At 45.1% G+C, this 27,929-nt stretch overlaps 1 protein-coding gene and 1 long non-coding RNA gene across 10 annotated transcripts in view; one reads left to right on the forward strand and one right to left on the reverse strand.

Annotated features, from left to right (window-relative positions):
- HYDIN (HYDIN axonemal central pair apparatus protein) overlaps positions 1 to 14,826 on the reverse strand; it is a 1,718,235-nt gene extending 1,703,409 nt beyond the window's left edge. For 3 of the 8 annotated variants that reach the window (XM_033943279.1, XM_033943282.1, XM_033943276.1), the window contains exons 1-3: positions 13,855 to 14,454; positions 5,087 to 5,122; positions 1,975 to 2,135 (exon numbers count right to left, since the gene is read on the reverse strand). In XM_033943279.1, the coding sequence (XP_033799170.1) occupies positions 1,975 to 2,135; positions 5,087 to 5,122; positions 13,855 to 13,969 (312 nt within the window). In that variant the 5' untranslated portion in view covers positions 13,970 to 14,454. Of the gene's footprint in view, positions 1 to 1,974; positions 2,136 to 5,086; positions 5,123 to 13,854; positions 14,471 to 14,702 lie in introns of those variants that run through there. The other 5 variants (XM_033943283.1, XM_033943284.1, XM_033943280.1 and 2 more) reach the window with 4 other exon arrangements.
- On the forward strand, positions 14,459 to 27,611 carry LOC117359875. 2 transcript variants are annotated; one of them, XR_004539316.1, is made up of 3 exons: positions 14,459 to 14,575; positions 27,012 to 27,101; positions 27,313 to 27,611. It is a non-coding gene; the product is annotated as an uncharacterized LOC117359875 (long non-coding RNA). The 2 variants fall into 2 exon arrangements; XR_004539317.1 differs by lacking the exon at positions 14,459 to 14,575 and adding an exon at positions 14,598 to 14,843.
- The last annotated feature ends 318 nt before the right edge of the window (positions 27,612 to 27,929 follow it).

Consider the following 27,929-nt stretch of genomic DNA (forward strand, 5'->3'; position numbering starts at 1 on the left):
TAGGTTGGGGTTGCTGTGCTGGCCCTTAGGACTGAGGACCGAAAACTGAGTCCTGTCTTGCAGCTATATGTACTCTGTAGAACTTGGCAAATGTGTAACCACATTGCCGCCCTACAAATCTTCTCAGGAGAGACAAATCCAGCTTCAGCCCATGAAGAAGCCATACTTCTGGAAGAATGCGCCTTGACGGAAATGGGAGACTGTTTCCCAACAAGAATGTAATCTGATGAAATGGCCCTATGGATCCATCTGGAAATCGTGGCCTTGGAAGCAGGACCGCCCCGCTTAACTGAATGAGTCGGCACAAAAAAAAGTCAGAGAGACAAAACTCATTGGTGACCTCCAGATAACACAGAAGAACTCTGCACACATCTAGTTTCGTCAACAGGCAGTCCTGTGACTGGGAACCTGTCATTTGAAAGGCAGGCAAACACACTTCTTGATTGACATGGACAGCCGAAACTACCTTCGGCAAGAAGGAAGGAACCATCCAAAGGGAAACCCCTGTCTCTGAAATACGGAGGAAAGGGTCCCTGCCAGATAAAGCCTGCAGTTCTGACAAACAACGCGCTGATGTAATTGCGACCAGAAAAAAGGTCTTGAGCATCAAGTCCAAGAGAGTAGCATCTCGAAGGGGTTCCAAAGGAGCCTTGGTAAGACTAGACAATACCAAGTTAAGGAAAAAACTCTAGAGGCCACGAAGCAGCCTGTTTAGAGTGCTGCTGGCCTGATGCTGCTCTGCAGGAAGGTATTTATGGTTGCGGTCGGCGGGATTCGGATGAGAGGGAAGGATGGAGTGTCAGCGGGGATTTGGCGGTTAGGCTGTGCGGCGGCAGGTGCTCAAGGGTTCTGCTGCACAAGGGATGGGAGGGATGGAAGAATGGAAACTAGGCAAAGGTTCTGCTGCACGAGAGATGAGAGGGAAGGATAGAAGATGGGCAAGGGTTCTGCTGCACAGAGGGATGGAGGGACAGAAAGATGCTGCAAAGGGAAGGCACAAGGGGATGGGTGAGAGGGGAGAGAAAGGAAAGAGGAAGAATTGGGGTGAAGGAGAGGAATGGAGAGATAATCATGTACGTGAAAAAATAAGCCCCATCTGAAAATAAGACCTAGTGCCTTTTTGGGGCCCCCAAATGAATATAAGACTGTCTTATTTTCAGGGAAACACGGTATTATTATGGTGGCGGGGTCTGGGTCACCCAAACAAAAAAGCATTCCACTGCCTATGGAGTTAGTTAAATAATGGAGGGTGCAAGGGAAAGAGGTGGCAAGCTTTACATAGACACAGTGAAAAAGGGAAATTGAGGAATGGATAGTAAAAAAAATATTTAGACAGATTCAGAAAATAAATATTTTGGTAGGGAGGTGGGGAATTAGCCTGTGATGTTATAAGGAGGCAAGAGATTAATTCATTCTTCTCTTGAATAGTTGCAGTTGAAAAGATTTACTCCTATGTCTGAGGTATTTCCCCGTAATAATTAATTAATAATTTAAATATTTTAAACAATTAGATTTAAGGTTTACAGTAAATTTTAACAAATTACTTTGGAATCGGTGTCTCTTTTTTGAGTTTTGTGAATGGTTTTTGTTATTTGTTTATCTTATCAATATAGTACCATTCGAATTTTTGCTGTGTGCATAAAAGTCATGGTTTTCTATTAATATTGACTGTGCATGACTGATCTGTTCTAGTCTGGCTTGTTTTGTTTTACAAAGGGTGTATTGATGTTCTACTGCTCACTGCAGTATGTAAGATGCTGCATTTTCCTAGGTATACTCTTGTTATTCGACATGTGGATTATTACTAAAAATCATGTTTTTCATACAGAGGAGTGGAGAATTAAAAAATGATGGGACCCGGGTGTCACATATGCTAGGTACGCCACTGGTCTGCATTCACCTGTCTGATTGTTTATAACCTTTTCTTTTCTGTACAAATGATTCAAACACTAATAATGAATAATAATGCCTTACCGTCCTTGCCATCACCTCCTCCTCTCTCATGAACTTTGATTTCCATTGTGCTATCATTTTGTTTTTGAACCCTTCAGGCAGTTTGAGAGGTAGCCCATGAACAGCACTTAAAGGTCCTTGAACTTTGACAGATGACATTTCTGGTTCATTTCTTAGTCCATCTGAAAAGGTAAAATACAAGAATAAGAACATAAGAATAGCCTTACTGGGTCAAACCAATGGTCCATCAAGCCCAGTAGCCCGTTCTCATGATGGCCAAGCCAGGTCACTAGTACCTGGCCAAAACCCAAGGAGTAGCAATATTCCATGTTACCGATCCAGGGCAAGCAGTGGCTTCCCCCATGTCTCTCTCAATAACAGACTATGGACTTTTCCTCCAGGAACTTGTCCAAACCTTTCTTAAAACCAGCTACGCTATCCACTTTTACCACAACCTCTGGCAATGCATTCCAGAGCTTAACTATTCTCTGAGTGAAAAAAAATTTCCTCCTATTGGTTTAAAAGTATTTCCCTGTAACTTCATCGAGTGTCCCCTGTCTTTGTAATTTCTGATAGAGTGAAAAATCGATCCACTTGTACCCGTTCTACGTCACTTAGGATTTTGGAGACTTCAATCATATTTCCTCTCAGCCTTCTCTTTTCCAAGCTGAAGAGCCCTAACCGTTTTAGTCTTTCCTCATATGAGAGAAGTTCCATCCCCTTTATCATCTTGATTGCTCTTCTTTGAATAACATTGTATTATAAATAAATATATCTGAATTATAGACCATCCTAACTCAAACAAGAAAAAGAGGGAAAGAGGACTATGATTTCTCAGTCATTATATTCAAAGCTTGTTTTAACCAGGCAGGAGAGGCTCTTGGCCAGTTAAATTCCTTGCGTAGGACTATTCGCTCATATTCAGCAGCACTTAACTGATTAGTGCCACTGAATATCAGCACTAGCTGCTAAAGCTGTAGTCATCTATTTTGTGGGCGGTTTGGGAGCAGAGTTGGCATTAAGTGGTTAAGTGCTGATATTCAATACTTAACTGCCTAAGTTAACCAGACAAATCGGACCACATAAAATTTATATGCTGGATATCACATTTAACTGGATACGGGAAACCCAATTTCACAAACCTGGATATTCAGTGCTGGAACTGAGACGGGAAGTGAGGAAATTTGAATGATTGTGGAAAAAGACAAAAGATACGGATAATTATGATAATCATTAATTCTGATTGATATATCATTCTTATTGTGAACTAGAAAGAGATAAATACTATTGTGAGAAAATTAAGTTCACGGCTAATAGACAACAGGAGTTATTTGAGATGGTGAAATTTCTTTTTTTTTATATTCTTTATTCATTTTTAGAACTTAAAACAAGTGCATCAAAAAGTAATTTTAAGGAAGATGTCGAAGGGCCAGATGCGGATATCTTAAATTTTGAAAAGCTACAGGAAAATGTCACCTGCATTGAAGATAGGGAATTACTTGCCGTTGACAACTCCCCACTTGAAGTGCAGAAAGCCTTTCGGGAACTAGGGGAGGGCTTAAAACCTTTTGCAGACTGTAGCTTTCTCAGAAGTACTGCCTACATATGGAAAGGGAGAAGAAAGAGTTCATAACACAGAGGACTACAATAGGTGGCTCAAAGCCTGGTATCATCAAGAAGGCTTTAAGTATATATGAGGATGGGGAAATACATGGAAAGACAATATGGGACTCATAATTTAAAAAAACGTACAGATAGTGTCCTGAGTCGGTACTTGGACGATCAAAAAGACAGATCATCCAAGTCCCAATAATCAAAGCTTGTTCTAGACGTATCTAAAACCACCTTAGGCCTTTACCCTGCCTCTGTACGCCTAGAGCGAAAAGGGACATTTTTGGAGGAGTGGAAAGGGTGGGAGGTGGGCAGACCTAGACTTACCCCCTCTTTTACAAAACTGCGATAACAGTTTCTAGCGTGGGGAGCCGCGCTGAAGGGACAGCTCTGGCTATAGGAGATTGCAGACTTTAAGGTCAAAGTCTGCTTCCATGGGGTGGGCTGCTTTGCAGACCTGGTTCCAGGAATTAAAAATAGAAATGGTGGGAGTTTGGAAGGATATCCAAGTCAGTATTTATCAAGACTTGACCTGGACTACACTTCAGAAGAGGAGGGCATTTAAAGATGTTACCCATGTACAGTACTTTGATTGGAGGGTCATATATATCGGTGGCTCTTCCCTTTTGGAAGTTGGATAACAGTAAACAGTAAATCAAGGGAAATTCAGGTTGTGGAAGAAGCCTGGGCTGCATTGAGAGAAATGGGCTGTCCTGTGCCATCTAAGCCTACTACATCGGGACCTTCCATAGAGACCTCTCTAGTAGTCAGGTCTGGCAAACGGCTGTATGCCAGAGGAAGAAGCTGACCAAATCGATAACTGGACTGCCAGGATAAACTTTTCCCTGAGACCTATGTTAAATAGTGATATCAACTACTAAACAGTTGGAGAATGGATTAGGAAATGGAGGGAGGTTCCACTTTATTGAAAACTGTTTGTGGGTAATGTTAATGGTGATTGAAAATGGATGTATGGTTGGGTGGATGGATGTCTGTTTTTGAGTATGAATGTGAATATAGGGGAGGGGGAGGAAGCAGAGAAGGTGGGGTACATTAAGACTTCTGGGATGGCTGATCATGGTTAGGGAAGATCAGCATCTTCAGGAGGGAGGGGGGAAAGGGCAGGATATTGGTGGGAGGGAAGGTTCAAGGACCTGTATTAAGTAGGGTAGGGAGGGATTTGACTATTGGCTCTTGGAATGCAAATGGCCTCAATAATCTAGGTAAAAGGCTTTGTTGGAATATATGTCTCTTACAGGAGACACATTTGAGGGTGAGAGATTTGCATTGTTTGCAAACTACCTATTTTGAGCATTTTATTGCAATTCATAAAATACAGGCATATTGGAGAGGAGGGGATGTTAATCAGTTGCTTTTACAAGAGAAACAAAGCTTCATTTTTAATTACAATACTGAATATGGAATCTGATCTTTCTGTATTTTTATGATGAGGTTTTATCATTAGGGACATACAGCCATCCTTTTAGAAGCTAGTTTTCATATAGAAAGATTTGGTTCTTACCTCGATAATCTTCTTTCCTGTAGACGGGTGAAGGTCCTGAACAAGGGGAGGTAGTCACCCTCAAACCACATTTTCTTGCTGAAGACATCAATCATTTTCTTTGGCTTTGCCTTCCTCCTCAGGGGGCTGTACTGTAGCCTCTCAGTTTGTATCAAAGCCATCAAATATCACCATGCAACACAATACAAAGAAAGGAGGAACACCCCGATAAAACTACTGTTCTGCTCTGTAAGTAGAATGCATTAAAATGCTAAATGCAATACTTGAAGATACAACAAGGTGCAAAAAAAAAAAATTAAAATCAAGCCATCTACCTGAGTGCAACCTGCATTAAGTTAATAACTTCTTCTCAAGTGAAGATGATAGACTAGTGCAAAACCTCACCACTGTGTGACCCTGCTCAAAAAGGAAATGCAAACATTTTTTAAAAGCATACTTGTCTGAGACAGACAATCCCCCAAATTCCAGAACTCTTCTGGTACCCCAAGCAGGCGAGTATACGAACAGATGAATTTTAAGGCCTCTACACCTGTCTACAGGAAAGCACAGTTACTTACCGTAACAGGTGTTATCCAGGGACAGCAGGCAGATATTCTTAACTGATGGGTGACGGCACCGACGGAGCCCCGGTATGGACAATTTTAGAGTGATTGCACTCTAAGAACTTAGAAAGTTCTAGTCTGTCCGCAACGCGCATGCGCAAGTGCCTTCCCGCCCGACGGAGGCGCGCGGTCCCCAGTTAAGATAAGCCAGCTAAGAAGCCAACCCAGGGAGGTGGGAGGGTCGTAAGAATATCTGCCTGCTGTCCCTGGATAACACCTGTTACGGTAAGTAACTGTGCTTTATCCCAGTACAAGCAGGCAGCATATTCTTAACTGATGGATAACCTCCAAGCTAACAAAGAGGGATGGAGGGAAGGTTGGCCATTAGGAAAATAAATTTTGTAAAACAGATTGGCCAAAATGTCCATCCCGTCTGGAGAAGGCATCCAGACAGTAATGAGAAGTGAACGTATGAACTGAGGACCAAGTAGCAACCTTGCAGATTTCCTCAATAGGTGTAGATCTGAGGAAAGCCACAGATGCTGCCATAACCCTAACCTTATGAGCCATGACAGAACCTTCCAGTGCGAGTCCGGCCTGAGCGTAACAGAACGAAATGCATGCCGCAAGCCAGTTGGAAATCGTTCGTTTAGACACAGGGCGACCCGGCTGATTAGGATCAAAAGAGAGAAAAAGCTGGGGAGACGATCTGTGAGGTTTGGTGCGCTGTAAATAGTAAGCCAAAGCACGCTTACAGTCCAAAGTATGCAAAGCCTGTTCCCCAGGATGGAAATGAGGTTTAGGAAAGAAAACTGGTAAAACGATGGACTGGTTAAGGTGAAAGTCAGAGACAACTTTAGGGAGGAACTTAGGATGAGTACGAAGAACCACCTTGTCATGGTGAAAAACAGTGAAAGGTGGGTCAGCCACAAGTGCATGTAACTCACTGACCCTCCTGGCAGAGGAGAGAGCAATAAGGAAGACCACTTTCCAAGTGAGAAATTTGAGATGAGCTGTGGCCAATGGTTCATATGGAGGCTTCATAAGAGAAGAGAGGACCACATTAAGGTCCCAGATAACAGGAGGAGGTTCACATTGAAAAGGCCTCGCATAAATCTGGAAACAAAAGGCTGAGCAGTAAGAGATTTTCCGTGAACTGGTTCATGAAAAGCAGTAATTGTAGACTTGAGACCAGAGTCAGACAAAGAGAGTAGATAATCCAAGACTAGTTCTACTGCTAACGAAGTTGGATTATGATGATGAAGCAGACACCAGGAAGAAAACTGATTCCACTTCTGTTGATAACACTGGAGAGTGGCGGGCTTCCTGGAGGCATGAAGAATCTGACGTACAGGCTGAGAAAGAAGTGTTTGAGCCGAGTTCAGCCTTAGAGAAACCAAACTGTCAGATGGAAAGATTGCAGGTTGGGATGTAGAAGGGATTGTTGATGCTGAGTAAGCAGAGTAGGAAACACTGGTAGAAGTATGGACTCCCTGGAACCGAGCTGAAGAAGAAGGGAGAACCAATGTTGTCTGGGCCACTGAGGAACGATGAGAATCATAGTGGCTTTTTCCCTCTGGAGTTTGAATAGAGTCCATAACATGAGAGGCAGAGGAGGAAAGGCATAAAGAAACCGCTCCGTCCAATTGAGGAGAAACGCATCTGCTGCCAGACGATGAGGGGAGTAGAGTCTGGAACAAAACTGGGGCAGTTGATGGTTGTGAGGAGCCGCAAAGAGGTCCACCTGAGGAGTGCCCCACTGAGCAAAGATGGACTGGAGAATGGAAGAATCGAGGGTCCATTCGTGAGGCTGAAGAATTCTGCTGAGGTTGTCCGCCAAATAATTCTGCTCGCCCTGAATATAGACAGCCTTGAGGAACAGATTGCAAGCCGAAGACCAAATCTTCTGAGCCTCCTGACACAACAGAAGAGAGCCCGTCCCTCCTTGCTTGTTGATGTAGTACATGGCCACCTGATTGTCTGTGCACAGAAGAAGAACCTGGGGTCAGAGAAGATGCTGAAATGTGTTGAGAGCATAAAACATCGCCCTGAGTTCCAGGAAATTGATGTGATGCTGACGCTCCTGGACCGTTCAAAGACCCTGAGTGCGGAGATGGTCCATGTGTGCTCCCCAGGCATGCGGGGAGGCATCCGTGGTGATGATCATGTAATGAGGAGGCAGATGGAAAAAGAAGACCTCTGGATCAGTGTTTTTCAACCTTTTTTGGGCAAAGGCACACTTGTTTCATGAAAAAAATCACGTGGCACACCACCATTAGAAAATGTTAAAAAATTTAACTCTGTGCCTATATTGACTATATATAAAGTAATTCTCTTGAATAGGAATCAAATAAACACAGAGAAAGTATTTTATAATGCTGCCATCGCCAACAACACCGTTGGCGGCGGTGGCACTCAAGTGGCTAAAGAGCCGCAGTTTGCCGGCCTAGGGACAACACTGGAGGGTGGCCAGCTGTGCACCCCCTTGGGACGTAAACCCGGGGTGGGGCAGACAGCACCCCCCCACCCTGGTATGCCACTATCTGTACCTCACTCCCTCCCTATGACCAAAAATTCTCCTTTCTTCTATTCCCCGTGTATACAACCATCTCTTTCCCTCCCTTCCTCTCTCCCAAGTCCATTTCTTCTGTGTCCAAAAACGCATTCCCTCCCCCACCTCAGCATCTCTTTCCCTCCCTTCCTCTCTCCCAAGTCCATTTCTTCTGTGTCCAAAAACGCATTCCCTCCCCCACCTCAGCATCTCTTTCCCTCCCTTCCTCTCTCCCAAGTCCATTTCTTCTGTGTCCAAAAACGCATGCCCTCCCCCACCTCAGCATCTCTTTCCCTCCCTTCCTCTCTCCCAAGTCCATTTCTTCTGTGTCCAAAAACGCATTCCCTCCCCCACCTCAGCATCTCTTTCCCTCCCTTCCTCTCTCCCAAGTCCATTTCTTCTGTGTCCAAAAACGCATGCCCTCCCCCACCTCAGCATCTCTTTCCCTCCCTTCCTCTCTCCCAAGTTCATGCCTTGTGTCCAAAACGCACTCCCTCCCCCCTTTTGTGTTCCGTGTTTGCCTCCCAGCCCATCTTTGCAACTTTCTCAGCAAAACGAAGCTCAAGCCGCGAGGCTTGTCTTCTGCTTCCTGCCTGCACTGCCGCGCACAAATAGCCGAACGGAAGTATTCTCCGACGTCAGCGCTGACATCGGAGGGCAGGCTTTGCTTAAGCCCTCCCTCCGACGTCAGCGCTGACATCGGGGAACGCTTGCGATCGGCTATATGTTAGCTGCAGGGCAGGCAGGAACAGAAGACGAGCCTCGCGGCTCGAGATGTATTGAATTCCGCGGGTTCCCCGTCCAGCTCTCTCCTGTCCACGTGGAGCGGACCGCCCCTCTCCCTAGACTGGTGGTACTGCCCTGATGGCGGCACACCAGGCAACATCTCGCGGCACACTAGTGTGCCGCGGAACAGCGGTTGAAAAACACTGCTCTGGATAGATTGGAGGAGTTCAACCACCAATGCAGAGACTGCCGAAGAGACGATGTCACAGATACGTGTCGTGAAATGGGATTCGTCGCCTGTGACCATTGAGTGGCCAGGGTCCACTGAGGGGTATGTAGATGGAGACGGGCGAGGGGAGTAACATGAACTGTCGAGGCCATGTGCCCCAAAAGAATCATCAGCTGTCTGGCAGAAATGGTGTGTTGAGAAAACACATGATGACAGATGTGGAGCAGGGTCTGAAGACGGTCGGAGGGAAGAAATGCCCTCATGAGATTGGTGTCCAGGACCGCTCCAATGAATTGAAGTCGTTGAGTGGGAATGAGATGTGACTTCAGGTAATTGATCTCGAAACCAAGAATGTGAAGGAACGAGATGGTCAGATTTGTTGCTTGAATCACCTGCAGAGATGAAGAGGCCTTGATTAACCAGTCGTCCAGGTAAGGAAAAACCTGGAGACTGTGAGATCTCAGAAAGGCAGCCACCAATATGAGACACTTTGTGAATACCCTGGGAGACGAGGCTAGGCCGAAGGGTAGCACTTTGTATTGATAATGACGGTGATGGATCTGAAATCTGAGATACCGCCTGGAAGTCAGATGGATAGAGATGTGAGTGTAGGCCTCTTTGAGATCTAGGGAGCATAGCCTGAGTGAGAAGAGGGTAAAGTGTGGCAAGGGATAGCATTTTGAACTTCTCCTTGACTAAACACTTGTTGAGGTCCCTGAGATCCAGAAATCAGAAAATACCGGAGTAAAATCCCTGCCCCCTCTGATCTAGAGGAACTTCCTCTATCGTGTTCAGAAGAAGAAGGGATTGTACCTCCTGAAGCAGTAGGGAGGACTGAGATGTGTGCAAAGCAGACTCTTTTGGAGGACTGTCGGGTGGAAGAGTCTGAAAATTGAGAGAGTAACCGTGGCGAATGATGGAGAGAACCCACTGGTTTGAGGTGATGAGTTGCCAACGGTTGAGAAAAAACTGAAGACGTCCCCTGATAGGCTGAGGCAGAGGGGATGAAGGGGGAAGACTGGCTATGTCCTGGAGAAGTAAGTCAAAAGGGCTGAGCAGCTTTAGGCGGAACAGAAGGTTTCACTGTCTGCTGTTGCTGCTGGCGAACCTGTTGCTGCTGCTGTTGACATGGCCAACAAGGTTGGGTATGAGACTGCTGGAGAGAACGAGCAGAATAGCGTCTTTGATAGGAAGACTGCTGTCGAAAAGGGCGAGTAAATGGAGGTTTCTTTTTGTTTTTCAATAAAGTATCCCACCTGGTCTCATGAGCGGATAATTTTTGAGTGGTGGTATCAAGAGATTCTCCAAGCAACTCATCACCCAGGCAAGGAGCATTAGTGAGGTGGTCCTGGTGGTTAACATCTAGCTCTGAGACCCTAAGCCAAGCTAAATGCCGCATGCCAACAGCCATTGCAGTAGCCCTGGAGGTCAGCTCGAAGGTGTCAAAGATCGAACGGACCAGGAACTTCCGAAGTTGTAATAGACTGGAAGTATACTGTTGAAATAAAGGGATTTTACGTTCAGGCAAATACTTTTGAAGCATAGAAAGCTGCTGGATTAAATGCTTCAGGTAGAAAGAAAAGTGAAAAGCATAGTTACCTGAACGATTGGCAAGCATAGCATTCTGATACAATCGCTTGCCATATCGATCCATGGCCTTACCCTCTCTGCCAGGAGGGACAGAGGTGTATACACTGGCGCCTGCAGCTTTCTTTAGGGTAGATTCCACAAGCAGGGACTCATGCGGGAGCTGAGGGTTGTCAAACCCTGGAATGGGAATAACTTTATAAAGTTTGTCAAGCTTACGGGGAGCTCCAGGGATGGTTAAAGGAGTCTCTAGGTTTTTATAAAAAGTCTCCCTCAGTATGTCATGAAGGGGCAATTTGAGAAATTCCTTTGGAGGCTGGTCAAAATCCAGGGCATCAAGAAATGCCTTGGACTTCTTAGAGTCTGCCTCCAAAGGAATAGATAGTATCTCTGACATCTCCCGTAAGAATTTTGTAAAGGAAGTCTGATCAGGCTTATTTCCAGACTCCTGAACAGAGGGGTCATCCTCATCAGCATTGGTATCGAGAGGTTCATCCGAATCATCCCACAAGTCAGGGTCACGCACCAGTGGTAGTCGACCTCGGGAAACAGGAGTGGAGGTGTCACCATGCAGAGATTTGCGCACCGACTTGCCTGACCGCATCCAGAGAAGTATGAGACGCATGGCGTGAAGGCTGCTCCGAAAGCGGTACCAGTTCGGAGACCGCCTGAACGGTCCGGTGCAAGGCTTTCGGTTCCGCCGACAGTACTGGCATGGATACCGAGGAAGCGGAATGTACCGGTGCCGATAAAGTCGACGCCAATAATATAGGCTGAGCAACAATCGGCACCGGTAGCTCAGATCGAACAGGCACTAGAAGGTTCGGTTGCAAAAGAGCAGGAAGGATTTGCTGTAACTGCTCCTTAAGTTATACTTGGAGGATAGCCACAATGTGCTCGTCCAAGGAAGGCACTGGTACCGCTTTCTTTTTCTTCGGTACCTGTGGTGCCGCTCGACACCCTGGAGATGAGGAGGCCGATGTCAGACTCTGCACCCAGCCCCGTCAGGCTCTTCACCTTTCCTTCCCTACAAACCCCTGTCAGACTCTGCACACAGCTCCCTTCCCTCCCAAACCCTGTCAGGCTCTCACTCAGCCCCCTTCCTTCCTTTCCTCCCTCCCTTCTACCCACTTCCATCATCTGCCCGATTTTTCTCTCTCTTCCTCCACCCCAAACCCATCTCCCTCGCTTCCCTTCACCTTCGCAGGTCACCACTCACCTTTCTTTCCAAATTCCAATTTTTTTCTTCAAACAGTGACAGCACCCCCCCCCCCCAGCATTGATCGGCAATGCGGGCACCCCCACCCCTCCTCCACCCATCGACGGAAAGTAAGATCAGCAAGCAATGCAGGTAAGATTGGCAACCATAATTTTGCAAGCGGTTCTGCTCGGCCAAAATTTCCCTCTGACGCAAACCACCCAGGTGGAAACAGGAAGCTGCGACAGATGGGAAGCTTTGGTTTTAAATTCTTTACTCATTTTTATAACTTACATCAAGTGCATCAAAAAGTAACCACATTTTAACTTAAATACATCACTTGAGATTCTACAATTCTTCATATTAAAATAAAATTAATCTCTTTCCCTCCCATCCCTTCAATATCTCATACAATAAAGTCCCCCTCCCCCCCCCCATTCTTTCATTTGTACTAATCAGGGAAAATAATACCTATTCATTGCAATAATTTGTTAATGGCCCCCACACATCTTGAAATTTATTAAAATTCCCTTTCTGAATAGCTAATGATCTTTCCATTTTATAAATATGACATACTGAATTCCACCAAAAACTGAAGTTCAATCTATTCCAATTTTTCCAATTACATGTTATTTGTTGTATGGCTACTCCTGTTAAATAAGTAAAAGTTTATTATTTTGGGAAGATATTTGGCTCTTAGCCCTCATAGACATGCCAAATAATACTGTATCATACGATAATGCCACATGATTTTCTAACAAACAATTTATTTGGCCCCATATTGATTTCCAAAAAGCCAAAATAAATGGACAATAGAATAATAGATCGTCTAAAGTCCGTGCTTCAAGATGACAATGCCAACATCTATTAGACTTAAAGCAATCTAATTTTTGTAAATGAACAGGGGTCCAGAATGCTCTATGCAACAGAAAAAACCATATTTGTCTCATAGATGCAGACATTGTACATTTCATCCACCAAGACCAAATTCGTGGCCATTGAGACGCAGTAATTTGATGCTTAATCTCAATGCTCCAAATGTCCCGAAAACCAGTCTTTGGTTTTTTATTCATAAATCCAGATATTAATTTGTACCACTGAGCGGTCTGATGTCCCAGGAAGTCCACCTGAAAGCACAAGAATTCCAAACTATATTGATTATTAAGATTTTTCCATTCAGGGAACCCCACTTGAATGGCCTGCTTCAGTTGCATCCATCTAAAACTTTGTGATTTATTAAGGCCATATTTATTTTGCAACTGTGAAAAATCAAACAGTTTACCATTAGAAATAACATCTTCTAATACACGTATTCCTGCAATCATCCAATGCTTACAGAAAACCTTAAATCCGCCAATTTGAATCTTGGAGTTCAGCCATATAGTTTGATTTGTTGATTTGTGAATTGGAATGGGTGTTAAATTACTCACATATCTTATTGGGAAGGGAAGCTTTGGGCTGAGCACCACTTGCAAAATTACGGTTGCTGTTGCCGTTCTTACCCGCGTTGCTTGCTGATCTTACTTTCCTTAAATGGAGGAGTGGGGGCCACATTGCCGATTGATACTGGGGGGAGGCCCATCGCCATTTAAAAATTTTTTTTGAGTGGTCTGTTAGCCCTCCTTCAGCAGGCCCCCTGACCATTTCTGGCCCTAGGCATATGCCTACCCTTTAATCTGGCCCTGATAACACCATAAAAAAAAAATCCCAGCCCTGCTGGCAGGAGGGCCCAAAACTGTGACCCTGACACCAAGCCCCGTGACACCAAGCTCCCAATCCCTCGACCACTCTCGCCACCCCAAAACAAAATCCTTTTGTCTAAAATCAGGATGGAGGGCTGCCCACTCTCTCCTGCCTGAAGGGCTGCCTCTTTAAAATGGCAGCCCTACCCCTCTGGTCTGTGTTGTGTGGGCACAATACATGCAAAACAGTTACCTGCAACTCCAGAGCTGCCAGTAATTAGTGAGTGGAAACGGGGGTCTCTTTTGTGCATCGCTAGGGGGGTTGAGAAGGGGGACTTACAGGCATCTACTCTTGTTGCCACTGTCATCCTATCTTCCTGCAGTGGGATCCATGAGGTCCGCAAGTTAAAAAACGAATATCCCTGCAGGCCCTCGCCAAGGCCTCTTTCTTTTTAAGACTATGAGCTTTTTAGTTCTGTGAGATTTGCAAGATCCTTTTTTTAACTTCTACCTTTGCTGCCTGTTAGCCTCACGGATCTTAACCACACACTGGCAGCAGAGATCCTTATTTTAACTCTCACTGATCCCGCTCACCCCTTGAGGTGAGCTGATTTTTAAGGGCTTGCGGTTAAGATCCACAAGGTCTGTGGGGTCCTCGTTTTACCCAGTCCCAAACTCAAATTATAAAGCTCTACGAAGCCTTGGTTGCAGGAAAAGCGAGGTGAAGAGATGCAGTGGAATAGTAAAGAGGGGTGGGCGAGGGGACGGTCCGCCCTGGCGGCACCCCTACTTCTCTCCTACCACCTGTCCAAATATCGTTTTAATTTCTGCAGCAGCCACCAACTTGCTGCCCCCCTGGCTGCGGCACTCTCTCGAACGTCACTTCCGGGACCCGCGCATAGGAAGTGACGTTAGAGAGAGAGCACCGATGTCCTCCGAGTAAGTTGGTGGTTGCTCGCGCCGAAATTACAAAGGTACGGGGAATGGGGGCGCGCGTGCGGCAGGATGGATGAGGAAGAGAGCGGGGAGGGGCGCCGTTCGTCCTCGTTACGCCACTGAAGAGACGCAACCTATCTGCCCTTTCCCGTTTTAAAAACTCACCTCCGAGTTACAGTATTTCTTTCTTCGCAGTGTCCACGGGGTTCGATTGGATGCGTTTGTAGTCAGAGAATTGTCAAGTTTTCTTCACATCCGCTATGAGACCAATGATTCTACAGCTGCGATTTGGTTACTGTAGTTTAGGTACAGAACTTACCCTGATGCTGACAGAGTTGTACAGTACAGTTTTTACAGGTTTATCCTGTTCGTTTTTATTATTCACACCTCTCTGCGCTTGGAATCCCAGTTCCCGCATGCAGGGCATTTGTTACCGTTGATGCCGTTTCCATGACAATAAGACACGCCACTATAGTAGAAATCATGGTTTGATTGGTCAGAATTGTTTCTGACGGTGTCCATAGCAACCTTAGCATTGTTATGTGAGTTAGAAATGACGGGAAGGCGGTTGCTCCACAAAGTTATAGCTAAGGTGTAACGTAAGGGGCCGGCTTTATTAATGCTTTTCATTCATTTCATGTCTGAGAAAAAATCTTTGTGAATGAGTATCTGGCAGTTTTAATAATTTTAATGTAAGAAATATACAATATATATATTAACCTTTTATTCCCATCAGACTATTGGATATTGTTCTGACATCATGGTTGTACTTTGGGGGAGAGATGGGCAGTGCTCTCCCAAACGCTGCAGGACTATATTATTGTGCTTGACAGCATGAACCGTTTGCTTAGAAATATTTTTTAATAGTCTTATTGAATATACATGTTGAAAAATATTCGAACATTTTTACATATATTATCTTACCACTCCCCCTTTTTGACTCCCAGCAACTGACATATGAGCCAACTTTTCCAAAATTATTAGTACACCTTCTGTAAGGTACCACCTAGTTTTATGTGTCAGAAATGCATATAAATCCCCACTTACAGAACACCAACTAGCAGAAAAATATGAACCATATTTTGATGGTGTGTATTTTTCCAGAAGTCTTTCACATGGATAGAGAATAGGTGGAGCATGCAAATATTAATGAAAATTATAGTATTCTCTAATTTACTTAACTGGTTTTGACTGATCAGACTCTCTATCAAGGATTCTTGCTATCTGTAATACCTTAGCCTGTAATATCTTACCTCTGCCAATTTCATATACTGTTGCAGTGATTTTGGCTGTCATCAGTTTAGAATGTAAATATGAGTTCCAGTCACTAAATGGCAGTGAAGTACATTCTAGCTAAGTGTAAATATGAATTATGTTTTGGCTAAGTTACTTTATAAAAATAATATTAAAGTTAATATTTTCTACAAGTACTAGTTACTTGTTTAATTAAAGTAATAAGTTACATAGTAACATAGTAGATGACGGCAGATAAAGACCCGAATGGTCCATCCAGTCTGCCCAACCTGATTCAATTTAAAATTTTTATTTTTTTTTAATTTTTCTTCTTAGCTATTTCTGGGCAAGAATCCAAAGCTTTACCCGGTACTGTGCTTGGGTTCCAACTGCCAAAATCTCTGTTAAGACTTACTCCAGCCCATCTACACCCTCCCAGCCATTGAAGCCCTCCCCTGCCCATCCTTCACCAAACGGCCATACACCGACACAGACCATGCAAGTCTGCCCAGTAACTGGCCTAGTTCAATATTTAATATTATTTTCTGATTCTAAATCTTCTGTGTTCATCCCACGCTTCTTTGAACTCAGTCACAGTTTTACTCTGCACCACCTCTCTCGGGAGCGCATTCCAGGCATCCACAACCCTCTCCGTAAAGTAGAATTTCCTAATATTGCCCCTGAATCTACCACCCCTCAACCTCAAATTATGTCCTCTGGTTTTACCATTTTCCTTTCTCTGGAAAAGATTTTGTTCTACGTTAATACCCTTCAAGTATTTGAACTTCTGAATCATATCTCCCCTGTCTCTCCTTTCCTCTAGGGCAGTGATTCCCAACCCTGTCCTGGAGGAACACCAGGCCAATCGGGTTTTCAGGCTAGCCCTAATGAATATGCATGAGAGAGATTTGCATATGATGGAAGTGATAGGCATGCAAATTTGCTTCATGCATATTCATTAGGGCTAGCTTGAAAACCCAATTGGCCTGGTGTTCCTCCAGGACAGGGTTGGGAACCACTGCTCTAGGGTATACATATTCAGGGCTTCCATTCTCTCCTCATATGTCTTGTGGCGCAAGCCTCCTATCATTTTCGTCGCCCTCCACTGGACCGCCTCAAGTCTTCTTACATCTTTCGCCAGATACGGTCTCCAAAACTGAACACAATATTCCAAGTGGGGCCTCACCAATGACCTGTACAGGGACATCAACACCTTCTTCCTTCTACTGACTACGCCTCTCTTTATACAGCCCAGCATCCTTCTGGCAGCAGCCACTGCCTTGTCACACTGTGAAAAGTAAGTTACTTCATAATTGCCATATAAAGGGGAGTCACATGATGCAGTGATCAGGTGAGGACATGTTCCTGACCTGTTATGAGGGTCCCTGCTTCACCCACTTTCATCCAGCTGTTTTGCCTCAACCAACATTTATTTATATCACCTGCTGATCATATGAACAAATTCATAACTAAGTCTGGTGAGACAGTGTCTGAAAAATTGACACGAAAGGATAAAAACAGAGCTCAACCTGTTAAAGACAAGATGATGAACAGTCCTGTAGACTTGGGGTTGGAACTCTTCTTGTATGAGGAAAGACTAAAACGGTTAGGGCTCTTCAGCTTGGAAAAGAGAGACTGAGGGGAGATATGATTGAAGTTATAGGGAAATACTCTTAAACCAATAGGAGGAAATTTTTTTTCACTTGGAGAATAGTTAAGCTCTGGAACGAGTTGGTTTTAAGAAAGGTTTGGACAAGTTCCTGGAGGAAAAGTCCATAGTCTGTTATTGAGAAAGACATGGGGGAAGCCACTGCTTGCTCTGGATCGATAGCATGGAATATTGATACTCCTTGGGTTTTGGCTAGGTACTAGTGACCTGGATTAGCCACCGTAAGAATGGGTTACTGGGCTTGATGGACCATTGGTCTGACCCAGTAAGGCTATTCTTATGTTCTTATGATCTCACAATTCACAGAGTCGGCATTGGCAAAACTTAAAGCTGCAGTGGTTAGCGCATTGAAGCCCCTATTTGAAAAGCTCTCATGTCAGATATCTAATCTAAAGACCCTTTTGGCAAATACTACTCACTGTGCCACTGAGTTGGAGTGCTGCATCTCCTTCGTGGAAGATGACTCTTATACCATACGCACTGATGTTAACACTCTCCAAGCCCAGACATGAAAACACTTAAAGGAGATCCTGAGGAACTAGAAAATTGCTCTAGACAATGGGCACTTGTGTTTCTTGGCTTTCCTGAAACAATTCCTGATTACCAATTTCTTGCAACACTGGAAAGCTGGCTAGCAAAGGAACATCCTATGTGTGAACACATCGGCTAGGTTGGAGGAAGGATGAACTGAGACCACAAACTGCCATTGCCAAATTTCACTACTATAGTCACAAAGCAGAAACACTTAAGGCATCATGATTGACCTTATTTATCTTATAAGGGCATTCCTATTCATGTCTTTCAGGACTACTCTAGAATTGAAAAAGAATGGTAAGCTAGTTGAAAAGAAAGTATGCCTTTCTCCCACAGAGGGCATCATAATTAGAGCCTACTTTATCAACAAGGATCTTTATTTCTCTAGAGATAAAATTTTGTTTCCATTTTGGAGCTATGTTACTAAATACCGGTACATGCAATAATCCACATGTATATATAGCTTATTTTGGCATGAAATGCATGAACACATAGACATCTAACAGTGTGCATCATGGCAGCGCGGATGTGGTTTAAATAGTGCTTAGGTGCAGGTGAGTCTTGTCTTTAGGACTCCCAGTGTTGGTGATTTGGGGTGATATTTTCTCACCTTGCTGTGTGCTTTGATCGTACTCCATATCCTTCACCAACTGTCTGTTCTGCTCCTGCTCATTCCCTTCTCAACTATACCACCTGTATTTCCATTCACATTATCCTCCTGTCTCAGTCTCCTCTCTCTTTTTGACACCAATCATGTCAGTTGCTGTATTTGTGGCTGGGTGTGTGGAGCTGTGTACAAGTTGTTCTCTGTTGTGCCTGGGTGTGTTGGAGTGTGTGTGGAGCTGGGGTGTTGGTATTTGTTGGTGCTGTGAAATTTAAATCAAACCTTAAAACATTTTTGTTTAGGCACATACAATACAATACGTAAGTAGACAATATAACTATTAAGAATCATAAACCACTCAGTTTATCCTTCCTCTTTTGTGTTTCCTTTTAACCCCCCCTCATGATAAAAAAATCATGTATTTCCTCCCGGTTATTCCCTTTGTATCAAGTTATAGATCTATCGTTGTCTGTATTTATCTTAATATAAAATAAGAGATTTTTTTTTAATAGTAATTTTACTGTAAACTGCTTAGACTTTCTAATAGGCGGTATATCAAATTTTAAATAAACTTGAAACTTGATGGGTGAGTTAATTTGTTGTTGGATGTGGCGAGCCACATCCTATTAAGAAGAGGAAGAGGCTGAGGCCAAGCCCAGGGGCAGGACCAAGGCCAGGTGCCCAGGGTTTATAGGCCTGGGGTCATCTTCCTTGGCATAACAGATGAGTGGTGTATAGGTCTCTATAATTTTAAATAAGGAGGCCATAGTTTCTGTGTGAGCAACTGCAGGAGGACCTGGAGCCCACCACTTGGAGGGGACAGGCTCCTCCTATTCATGTGCAAGACACCAGCACCTTGGTATTCTTGGCCACTGGAACATTTCAAAGGCCTCTGTGAGCTGCATTTGACATCAGCCAGCCATCTGCCTCGTGCATAATTTCTAATTTTCTTAATGCCTTTCTGAGATGTCTTCCCATGTACATAGGTTATAGTTGGATTGGGAGGGAATGGGTTAAAAATTTTAATGTTTTAATGTTGAATATGATAGAGATTCAAGTGTTGTATTCAATTCAATTTAACTGTTGTCTATTGTTACACTTGTTGTAAGATGTAAAATGAATAAAGATTTAAAAAAAAAAAAATACATTCAGTTCCCAAATTGTGAAGCAGAGCAGCAGCAGACAATTAGGGATTTTTATGAGCTAGCCCACTTCCCCTCGGTTCTGGGAGCTATCAACCTCACACGTGACCCTCAGACCATTTGCAATATGGAGAGACAGGCTCAGCAGTTGTGGAACAATCACTTCCTCAAAATGTAGGTGGTCTCTAATGCTTCCATGGAGATAACAGACGTATATGCCAATTTCCCAGGATTCTGCCACAATGCCTATGTTCTGGCACATTCAGGCATCAGTTATCTCTTCCAGAGGGGAGATATTTGAGGTGGATGGCTAGTCAGTGAGTACCATTACTAGGAAAAAAAAAACCCTTTCCTTAGCAACAGCAGCAGATGAATCCAGAGACCAATGGGATAGCCCACATCTACCAGCAGGCGGAGATAGAGAAACTGATTAACAGGTGGTCCTATTGGCTGGCACCCTTCCTGTATTGTCAGTATGCTCTATATCCCAGCAGGGGATGATCGCTATTCAACTAGCTCCTGGATTCTGGCTGTGGCTGGAAACTTATTTTCTCCTGTTGAGATTTTCTCTTCAGTGAACTTCCAATTCTATTTCTCCTGTTGAGATTTTTCTCTCTAGTGAGACAGGGGTGTCTGGCTGAACGGTGCCGGCTTTAGGTGTTACACCTGGGCCCCCCAGGTCCCTGCCTCACCCTCCCTCCTATGATAGAGAGTCTAGTTGGGTCTCTATTTTTTCTTCTTTCCCTACAAAAAAAAAACAAGAGACCACATTTGCCTTCCATGATTGAGTACTCTCAGTGGTGCTCAACCAGTTCCTGCCGGCGTCTATCAGCTCTGTCAGCCGAGTTGTGAGTATGCCTTTTTTGCATTGCAATTGCAAGTTCTATTTTCTTGTTGGTGTTATGTTTTGTTCTTCGGGGGACACGGTGGCTGTGCGGTCGCGTAGTTCACCTGATGTTTCATTTATTTAGAAACATAGAAAGATGACGGCAGATAAGAGCTATAGCCCATCAAGTCTGCCCACACTATTTACCCACCCTCTTAAGTCTACTGACCCCCTAAAATATAATTGTAATTATACTGTCACTCAACTGACCCGCTCATTCAAGTCCTAGTGACCCTATCCCTTAGCATGACCTCGCAGGGATCCCACATAGGTATCCCATTTGTTCTTGAAGTCTAGGATGCTGCGTGCCTCGACCACCTGCACTGGAAGCTTGTTCCAATGCTCAATCACTCTCTCCGTGAAGAAGTACTTCCTGGCGTCTCCACGAAACTTCCCTCCCTTGAGTTTGAGTGGATGTCCTCTTGTGGTCGAGGGTCCCTTGAGAAGAAAGATATCATCTTCCACCTCGATACGTCCCGTGATGTACTTAAATGTCTCAATCATGTCTCCCCTCTCCCTACGCTCTTCGAGAGTGTAGAGCTGCAATTTGCTCAGTCTTTCTTCGTATGGGAGACCCTTTAGCCCCGAGACCATCCTGGTGGCCATCCGCTGAACCGATTCAATTCTGAGCACATCCTTACGGTAATGTGGCCTCCAGAATTGCACACAGTATTCCAGATGAGGTCTCACCATGGCTCTGTACAATGGCATCATGACTTCAGGTTTCCTGTTGACGAAGCTTCTCTTGATACAACCTATCATCTGCCGTGCTTTAGATGAAGCCTTCTCCACTTGAGTGGCTGCTTTCATGTCAGCACTGATGATTACTCCTAAGTCTCGTTCTGCCGTAGTCCTGGTTAAAGTTTCTCCATTCAGGGTGTAAGTTCTGCAAGGATTTCCGTTACCGAGATGCATGACCTTACATTTCTTGGCGTTGAAGCCCAGCTGCCAGTTCAAGGACCAACTTTCTAAAGTATGCAGGTCTTGCTCCATAGCAACTGCTAAGCTTTGTTGGGCGGTACATAATTTGCAGTTTGTGGAGACTTTATTTTTTTTGGATATGTTTAAGTGGAGAGCACCTGAGTTATGGTTTGGGCTCGGTTCGATGAGCCAGTGCCTTCCCGCGCGCGGGAGAAACAAGCTTGTTTTCAAGTGGGAACAGGGGGGAGTCCTCGCATTTGCAGCCTGTTTCACTGAGGCTGCCCTTCGCACAGCATGTGCCGCGGCTGTGGTCGGGGTGCTACAGGATGGATGCTGTTTGGTGGAGCCCGTGCCTTTTAGCGAGCTGGTGGATCGCGCTTGTGCTCCTATGCTGGCAGATGCTGCGGCGTTCTTGCGGTCTGTTTCGGCGGCTTCTTTCTCTCTGCGCGTTCCGCGGTCTCCCTGTTTTTACCTCACAGTTGCATGGGGCCGGCGAAACAGGCACATGCTTGTTCTCTTGCTCTGCTGAGCGCATCTGCTGAGTTTCTCACTTGCCGCGGCTGCTATGTTGTTTTCCCTGTAGGCTGGGAGCCGCTGTCTTACAGTGAGCAAGAGGCTCGCGCTCCTGCGCTGGTGGGGCCTCCACAGCGTTCAGTGCGTTTCTCTGGTAGCTGGCTTATATTGGCATCTGCCGCGGCTTCTATGCTTCGATATCAGATGCGTCGGAAGTTGCTAGCAGTTTTTTCTGCTTTAATGTGACATTGGGGCTCAGTGTGTGGAGGTCTCCTGAGTTGATTGCTTTGCCGCGATGGCGTTATCTCCTGTGGGGGTCTCTGCAGGCCCGTTAGAGAGAGATTTGGCTCTATCCTTCACCACCCAATTTCGGCTTACCTCCGTACTGGGTTGGTAGAAGAAGTGACTCAAGGTTCAGCCGCAGGAGAGTTCTCGGTTTTTCATTCAGGTGTCTCTTCATCTCTCTCGAGGTTTCCAAAGGGTACGACTATGTAGGTTTGGCGGTTTCCTTAATATTGGTGCCATTTCTGCAGCACTGAATGTATCTGGTGGCGCTTTGAAATGCTTCCTGCACAATTTGGAGCAGTTTTAGGGACATATTGGCTATTTTTTCTTCTTTCCCTACAAAAAAATAAATAAATAAATAAAAACATTCTTCAATGTGAAGTTAACCTTTCAGGGCAGTTTTATTTGGAGCAGCTTGCATGCTGTTTTCCGCTCGCACAGGCTGCCGCAGATTGCTAGTAACCGTGCTTACATTGCAAGCCTAGTATGTTCTTAGGAGAGTTCCTTTCTTCTATTCAGAACTTCCGACGCTCCTCCATCTCGTTCTTTGCGGAAAGGGAGCTGTGGCAGTCTCGGGTTCCGGGCCTTTGAATTTTTTCTCCCATTTCAGATTCTTTCTGGGTGTCCCTGTGTATTGCATATCCCAAGGTGATGTTGGTGCGAGTTCCCTTCCCGGGTGGCTGTAACTTGGGACAGTAGTTTCTGCTCTCCAGGAACTAGGAGTGGTTATTCCATTTGCTTCATGGTACCCAAGAAGGGGGAATTGGTCAGCCTGGCGATGGATTTCATATGGGTCACTTAGTTCTCAGAGTTTGGCATTTCATAAGAACCCGTGAGATTCTTTGTATGTATTCTCATGTGACCTCCTCTCAGCAGTTTCTTCGCTTAGTTGTTCACAAGCGACGCTTTCTGTTTAAGCAGACATCATTTGGCCTAGCTGCGGTTCCTCTAACATTTTAGTAGATGTTAGCGTTTGGTCGTATAGAGATGCTTTATTCCTTGGACTGCTGGTTGATTCGGCCATCTTCCAGCTAGGTCATTTGCCGAACGCACTTGGGTGATTTCTTTTCTCCAGTCTTTGGATGTGCAGGTTCAAACTTCCACTGTGTTCTCTTGTTCTATGCCACATATTGAACTATCTGGGGATGTTGTTAGTCACGTACGGGAGGAGTGTGTTTCTTCCCAGGGATGGGGGTGACATGTTCCACTCTCAGGTTCCCCTCCTTCTTCTTCTTCAGTCACCAAGTGCATGTGTATGGGCTTCTGTACAGGTTCTGGGATATATGGTGGTGACTCCACTGGGAATTTCAGTTTACTTTCACATAATCATACTGCAGCAGTCACTTTTGTTCCGGTGGTTCATGGTTTCTCACAGGCTCATCGGGATGTCTAGTCAGCCCCTCAAGCCTCGCTTATTGTGATTTGTCACCTCAACAAGATTAATCTTTTCAAGGCGTGCCTTAGTCTTTGCTGGACTGGTGTGTAGTCACCCACCATCCCAGGCTGTCAGGTTGGGGGGTTCAGTGCCTTCAATCCTCAGTGCAAGGAGTCTGGTGTTACCAGGTGACTCAGTTCTCGTTCCTTTTTCTAGGCTGCGACATAGTCTGGCTGCCATTTCCAGAGTTTCAGGGGTTCAGGAGTTTCGGATCATTATTCTGACATGGTGATACATGTCTTTAGGGAAGTGTTCTTGCGGTGCTGTTTCCCCACGGACGGGACGGTATGTGATGTGCTCGGGTGGGCGAGTACAGTTCTGGTCTCCTTCCATGGATGGAATCTCATCTTCCTCTTCTGTCTATGCGTCATTTTACAGGACAGGAAAAGGGTTTGGATAGCCTTTCTCACCATGCAATCTGAACAAGACCCGTCTTTGGTACGTTAAACTGTACAGCGCAGAGCTCGTCTTTTGGCACTTTGCAAGTACGTATAGTAGTAGGACTAAATTTCTTCTCCATCCTGGAATTTGGGAGCTAATCACTCAAGGGTTCCTGCTCTTTGTTGAAGGGTGAGTTCTTCTTGAGCTGGACCTCATGGCCTCGTATCGAACTTCCCAGTTTTCTAGTTCCTTCTGCGGACACGGGAAGTGGCAGTCAGGGGGTAGCAGCTTGCTTCTTCCTCGCCTCTGGTTTCTCTTTTTGGGGTGTTTTCCCTGGCAGTTGCTTGGACAGGTTTGGTTTCGCAAGCTCGCTTTCGGGGCACTGTAATTAGGGAATCTCCGGATTGGCTGCGCCCTCCTTGCTGTGTGGATCTGACGTGTCTTTCAGCGGCCACTCTGTTGTGATTCCTGGTACTTCGGGATTTGCTCACCTGGGGTACGCTCAACATGGTTATTCGTATTCCTTTGGTGTTCGGGCTGGGCTTTTGGTATGTCATAGGTGATGTCTATGGGTTGTACGACGCAGGTCCTTTCTTCTCTACTCCAGGCGTTAAAGACATCTCCTTCACCTGTGACTTAGGCTCCGGTTTGGAGGCTTTTCCTTTCTTGGGTGTTTCTATGCCTTGGCACTCTGCCTGGCATTTGGGTGTTCTGTTCTTTCCTTTTTGGCAGAGTTCTTTTTTGGCACAAGTGTCTTGCCAAGGGCTTAGCATTCAATTCCTTTCAGCTTCGAGTGCCATTTTTAGCTTGTTACACGGGCTAGGTATCTTGCTCTTCACTTGCTTCATGTAGTCATTTCCTACATGGAGTACGGTTTATTCGTACACCTCTTAGACAGCCCTGTCCGTAGTACAGTCTTGGGGTACTTCTTCGCAGTTTCCCGAAGGCTTCCTTTCATCCTTGTCTTTTGAGACTCTAAAAGGCTGTGCCGTTGAACATGGGGTTGCTTGTGGCCGTGGCTTCAGCTCGGCGGTTTTCTCAGTTGCAGGCCTTGTTCGGCGGGGATTCCTCTTTCTGATTTCCGAGATCCGGGGGGGTCTGTTCGGACGGTACCACATTTTCTTTCTAAGGAGGTGTCTTCCTTTCTTTTATGCCACTCTCACTTTTCCTTCCTTCTTCCTGAGAGGTGTAAAGGGGGGGCCGTGCTTTTATTCGCCGCATTTTTTGGAAGTGCGTTGTATTCTCCACGAGCTAGGTTTCTAACGACTTTTCGTTGTTTCGATTCCTTTTTCTTCAAGGGGCGCCTCGATCGTATGGCAGCATCCAGAGCCTCCGTTGCTCAATGGTTCCAGGAGGGCATTCCTTACATTTGCTTGATGGCAGGGTCGCGGTTGGCGGAAGCCCTTCATGTCCTTTCCGCCTGAGCGATGGCTTCTTCATGGACTCTACCCAGAGCTTTTTTCTTTGGAGGTGTTTTGTCTCGCGGCTCCTTGGTCTTCTGAGAGTGCTTTCTCTCCGCTTTAATGATTGGATGTGGGGGCGCATGCGGTGGATGCGTTTCGTGCTTCGGCTGTTGCGGAGGCGGCGTTTGCTTCCCACCCAGATTGAGGATTGCTTTGCTACATCCCATTGGTCTCTGGATTCATCTGCTGCTGTTGCTAAGGAAAGAAAAATTATGTTCTTACCTGTTAATTTTCTTTCTTTTAGACGCAGCAGATGAATTCAGAGCCCCACCCGTTCTGGATATTGTCGGGTTTTTTTTTCTTTTGCAACTTTTGCAGTTTGTTATTATTGATGATTGTATTCTGTATTGTTACCTTTTGATATTTGTTATGGGAAAGAAGTTTTTTACATGATATGCCTATTGATGGTTACGGATGCTTGGGCAAGGAGCTATACTGACAATACAGGAGGAGTGCCAGCCAATAAGACCACCTGTTAATCAGTTTCTCTATCTCCGCCTGCTGGTAGATGTGAGCTATCCCATTGGTCTCTGGATTTATCTGCTGCGTCTAAAGGAAAGAAAATTAACAGGTAAGAACATAATTTTTCCTTTGACCATTGACCAAATTTATCTCCTTTTAGCACAAGGGCATGAGCTGTATTGCCCCAGTTTTTTGGGGGATAATATAGTACACATCTAATCTTCTTTCTGTTAGTCTATGGAGGATTCAGTACGGCCTGCCCTCTTACTTGTTCTGAATTGCCTGCTTTCTGCCTCGCTTTTTCTCCTTCCAGGCTTCAGGATCTTCCAGCCTGTTGACGGAGCCTGTGGGAAGTTTTCCACTTCTGTGAGTATTCATTACTGAAGGCTGTCTCATGTGGGCGCTCGTTGCACACAGCAGGTTAATTATATATTGTTCCTCAATGTTTTTCTGTGTTGCTTTTACATGTTTTCGTGTTTCACAGAGCAGACCAGTTCACAAATTGTTTATGTTGCTGGGGAGCTTCTCCAGTACCCCCTTCCTTGTCATGGATTTGTTCAGGTATGTTCCTTAGCTTTGGGACTAAACTACAGGAGGCTCTAACTATCTCTCTGAGGTGGGAAAAGCCTGTGCTCAGAAAAGTGTTTAGATTTCTACAACTCCCGGATTGCGGGAAGGGATTGAACACCTAGCGTTCTCAATCCTCCAGGAACTAACAGAAAGAAGATTGTCGAAGGCAAAAACCTAAACAATGCACCACCAGTAAGTCACCGCATCAGCAATGTGTTGGGTAGTAGCACTGCTTAACTAGGAGGGCAACATGTTCATCTGAAATTGTAAGGTTGCTGCCCTGTGAGATGAAGGCGGAGGCACGAGTAGTTATGTCATGCACCTGGCACTCAATTTACCCCTCCTTCTCTCCTCCTCCTACTCTCTCTCCATACAGGTGGGAGGACTAGGAAACAGAGCCAGCAGCTGCGCCTGTATGAACAGGTATTCCTCCAGGGGATGCATTAGAAACTGTGTGCCCAGGCAGGTGAGTAATGATTTCATCTCATAGACCCTCTCCACTTCATATTTACAAGTACCTCTATGCCAGCTACTAGGTGCTAATGTCTAAGCTAAAGGCAACAGGTGGTCTCTAAACCCCATAGTCAGTCCACAGGTGACAGTATGTCTCAGAATATGTCATGTGCAGGTGGCAGAGTACCTGACTGATATCTATGTTTTGCTCTTGTCGAGCTCAGGCACCACCTGGACCTGGTGCAGGGGTTGGCTCTGCTTAAAAGGAAGAGGAGGAAGAGATGGAGGAGAGTGAAGAGGAAAAGGAGGAAGAAATGCTCGCCAAAAGAAGACTCAAGTCTAAATAAACGTAGCAGAGGCTTATTGCTGATGTACCTACACCTTATGGTACTACAGTCAGTATGAATCTACTAGGATTTTTTATATTTTACCCTTGATCAAGGCACATGTATTGCTGAAACCTGGATCCATGTTGGGTTACATTGGATTATTGTTTGAGATTAAAGACTTTTTTTTGAACACAGGTTTTGTATCTTTCTGATCTTCCCTAATGAAGTCTTCTCAACAACCCTACTTTCTATTACATTCCTTCTGGATTCCATATGCTAGGTGTTCAATCCCAACCCACAATGTGGGAGTTGCAGAAATCCACAACTTTTCTGAGCATATGCTCCACTCCCTTAGCCTGAGAGCTAGTAAACATATCCAGTTACAATTTCTGCAAGCAATACTTGCAGAAGTCTTTGGCAATTGCTCTGCTTCTTTTTTCTTATTCTTTCACTTACAGTTCATTTCTTGGTGGCTTCAGTGCCTTGAGGCCCCTTCCCAGTGGTCCCCTGTC

This window comes from Geotrypetes seraphini, chromosome 4, assembly GCF_902459505.1.
Source record: "Geotrypetes seraphini chromosome 4, aGeoSer1.1, whole genome shotgun sequence".
NCBI lineage: Eukaryota > Metazoa > Chordata > Amphibia > Gymnophiona > Dermophiidae > Geotrypetes > Geotrypetes seraphini.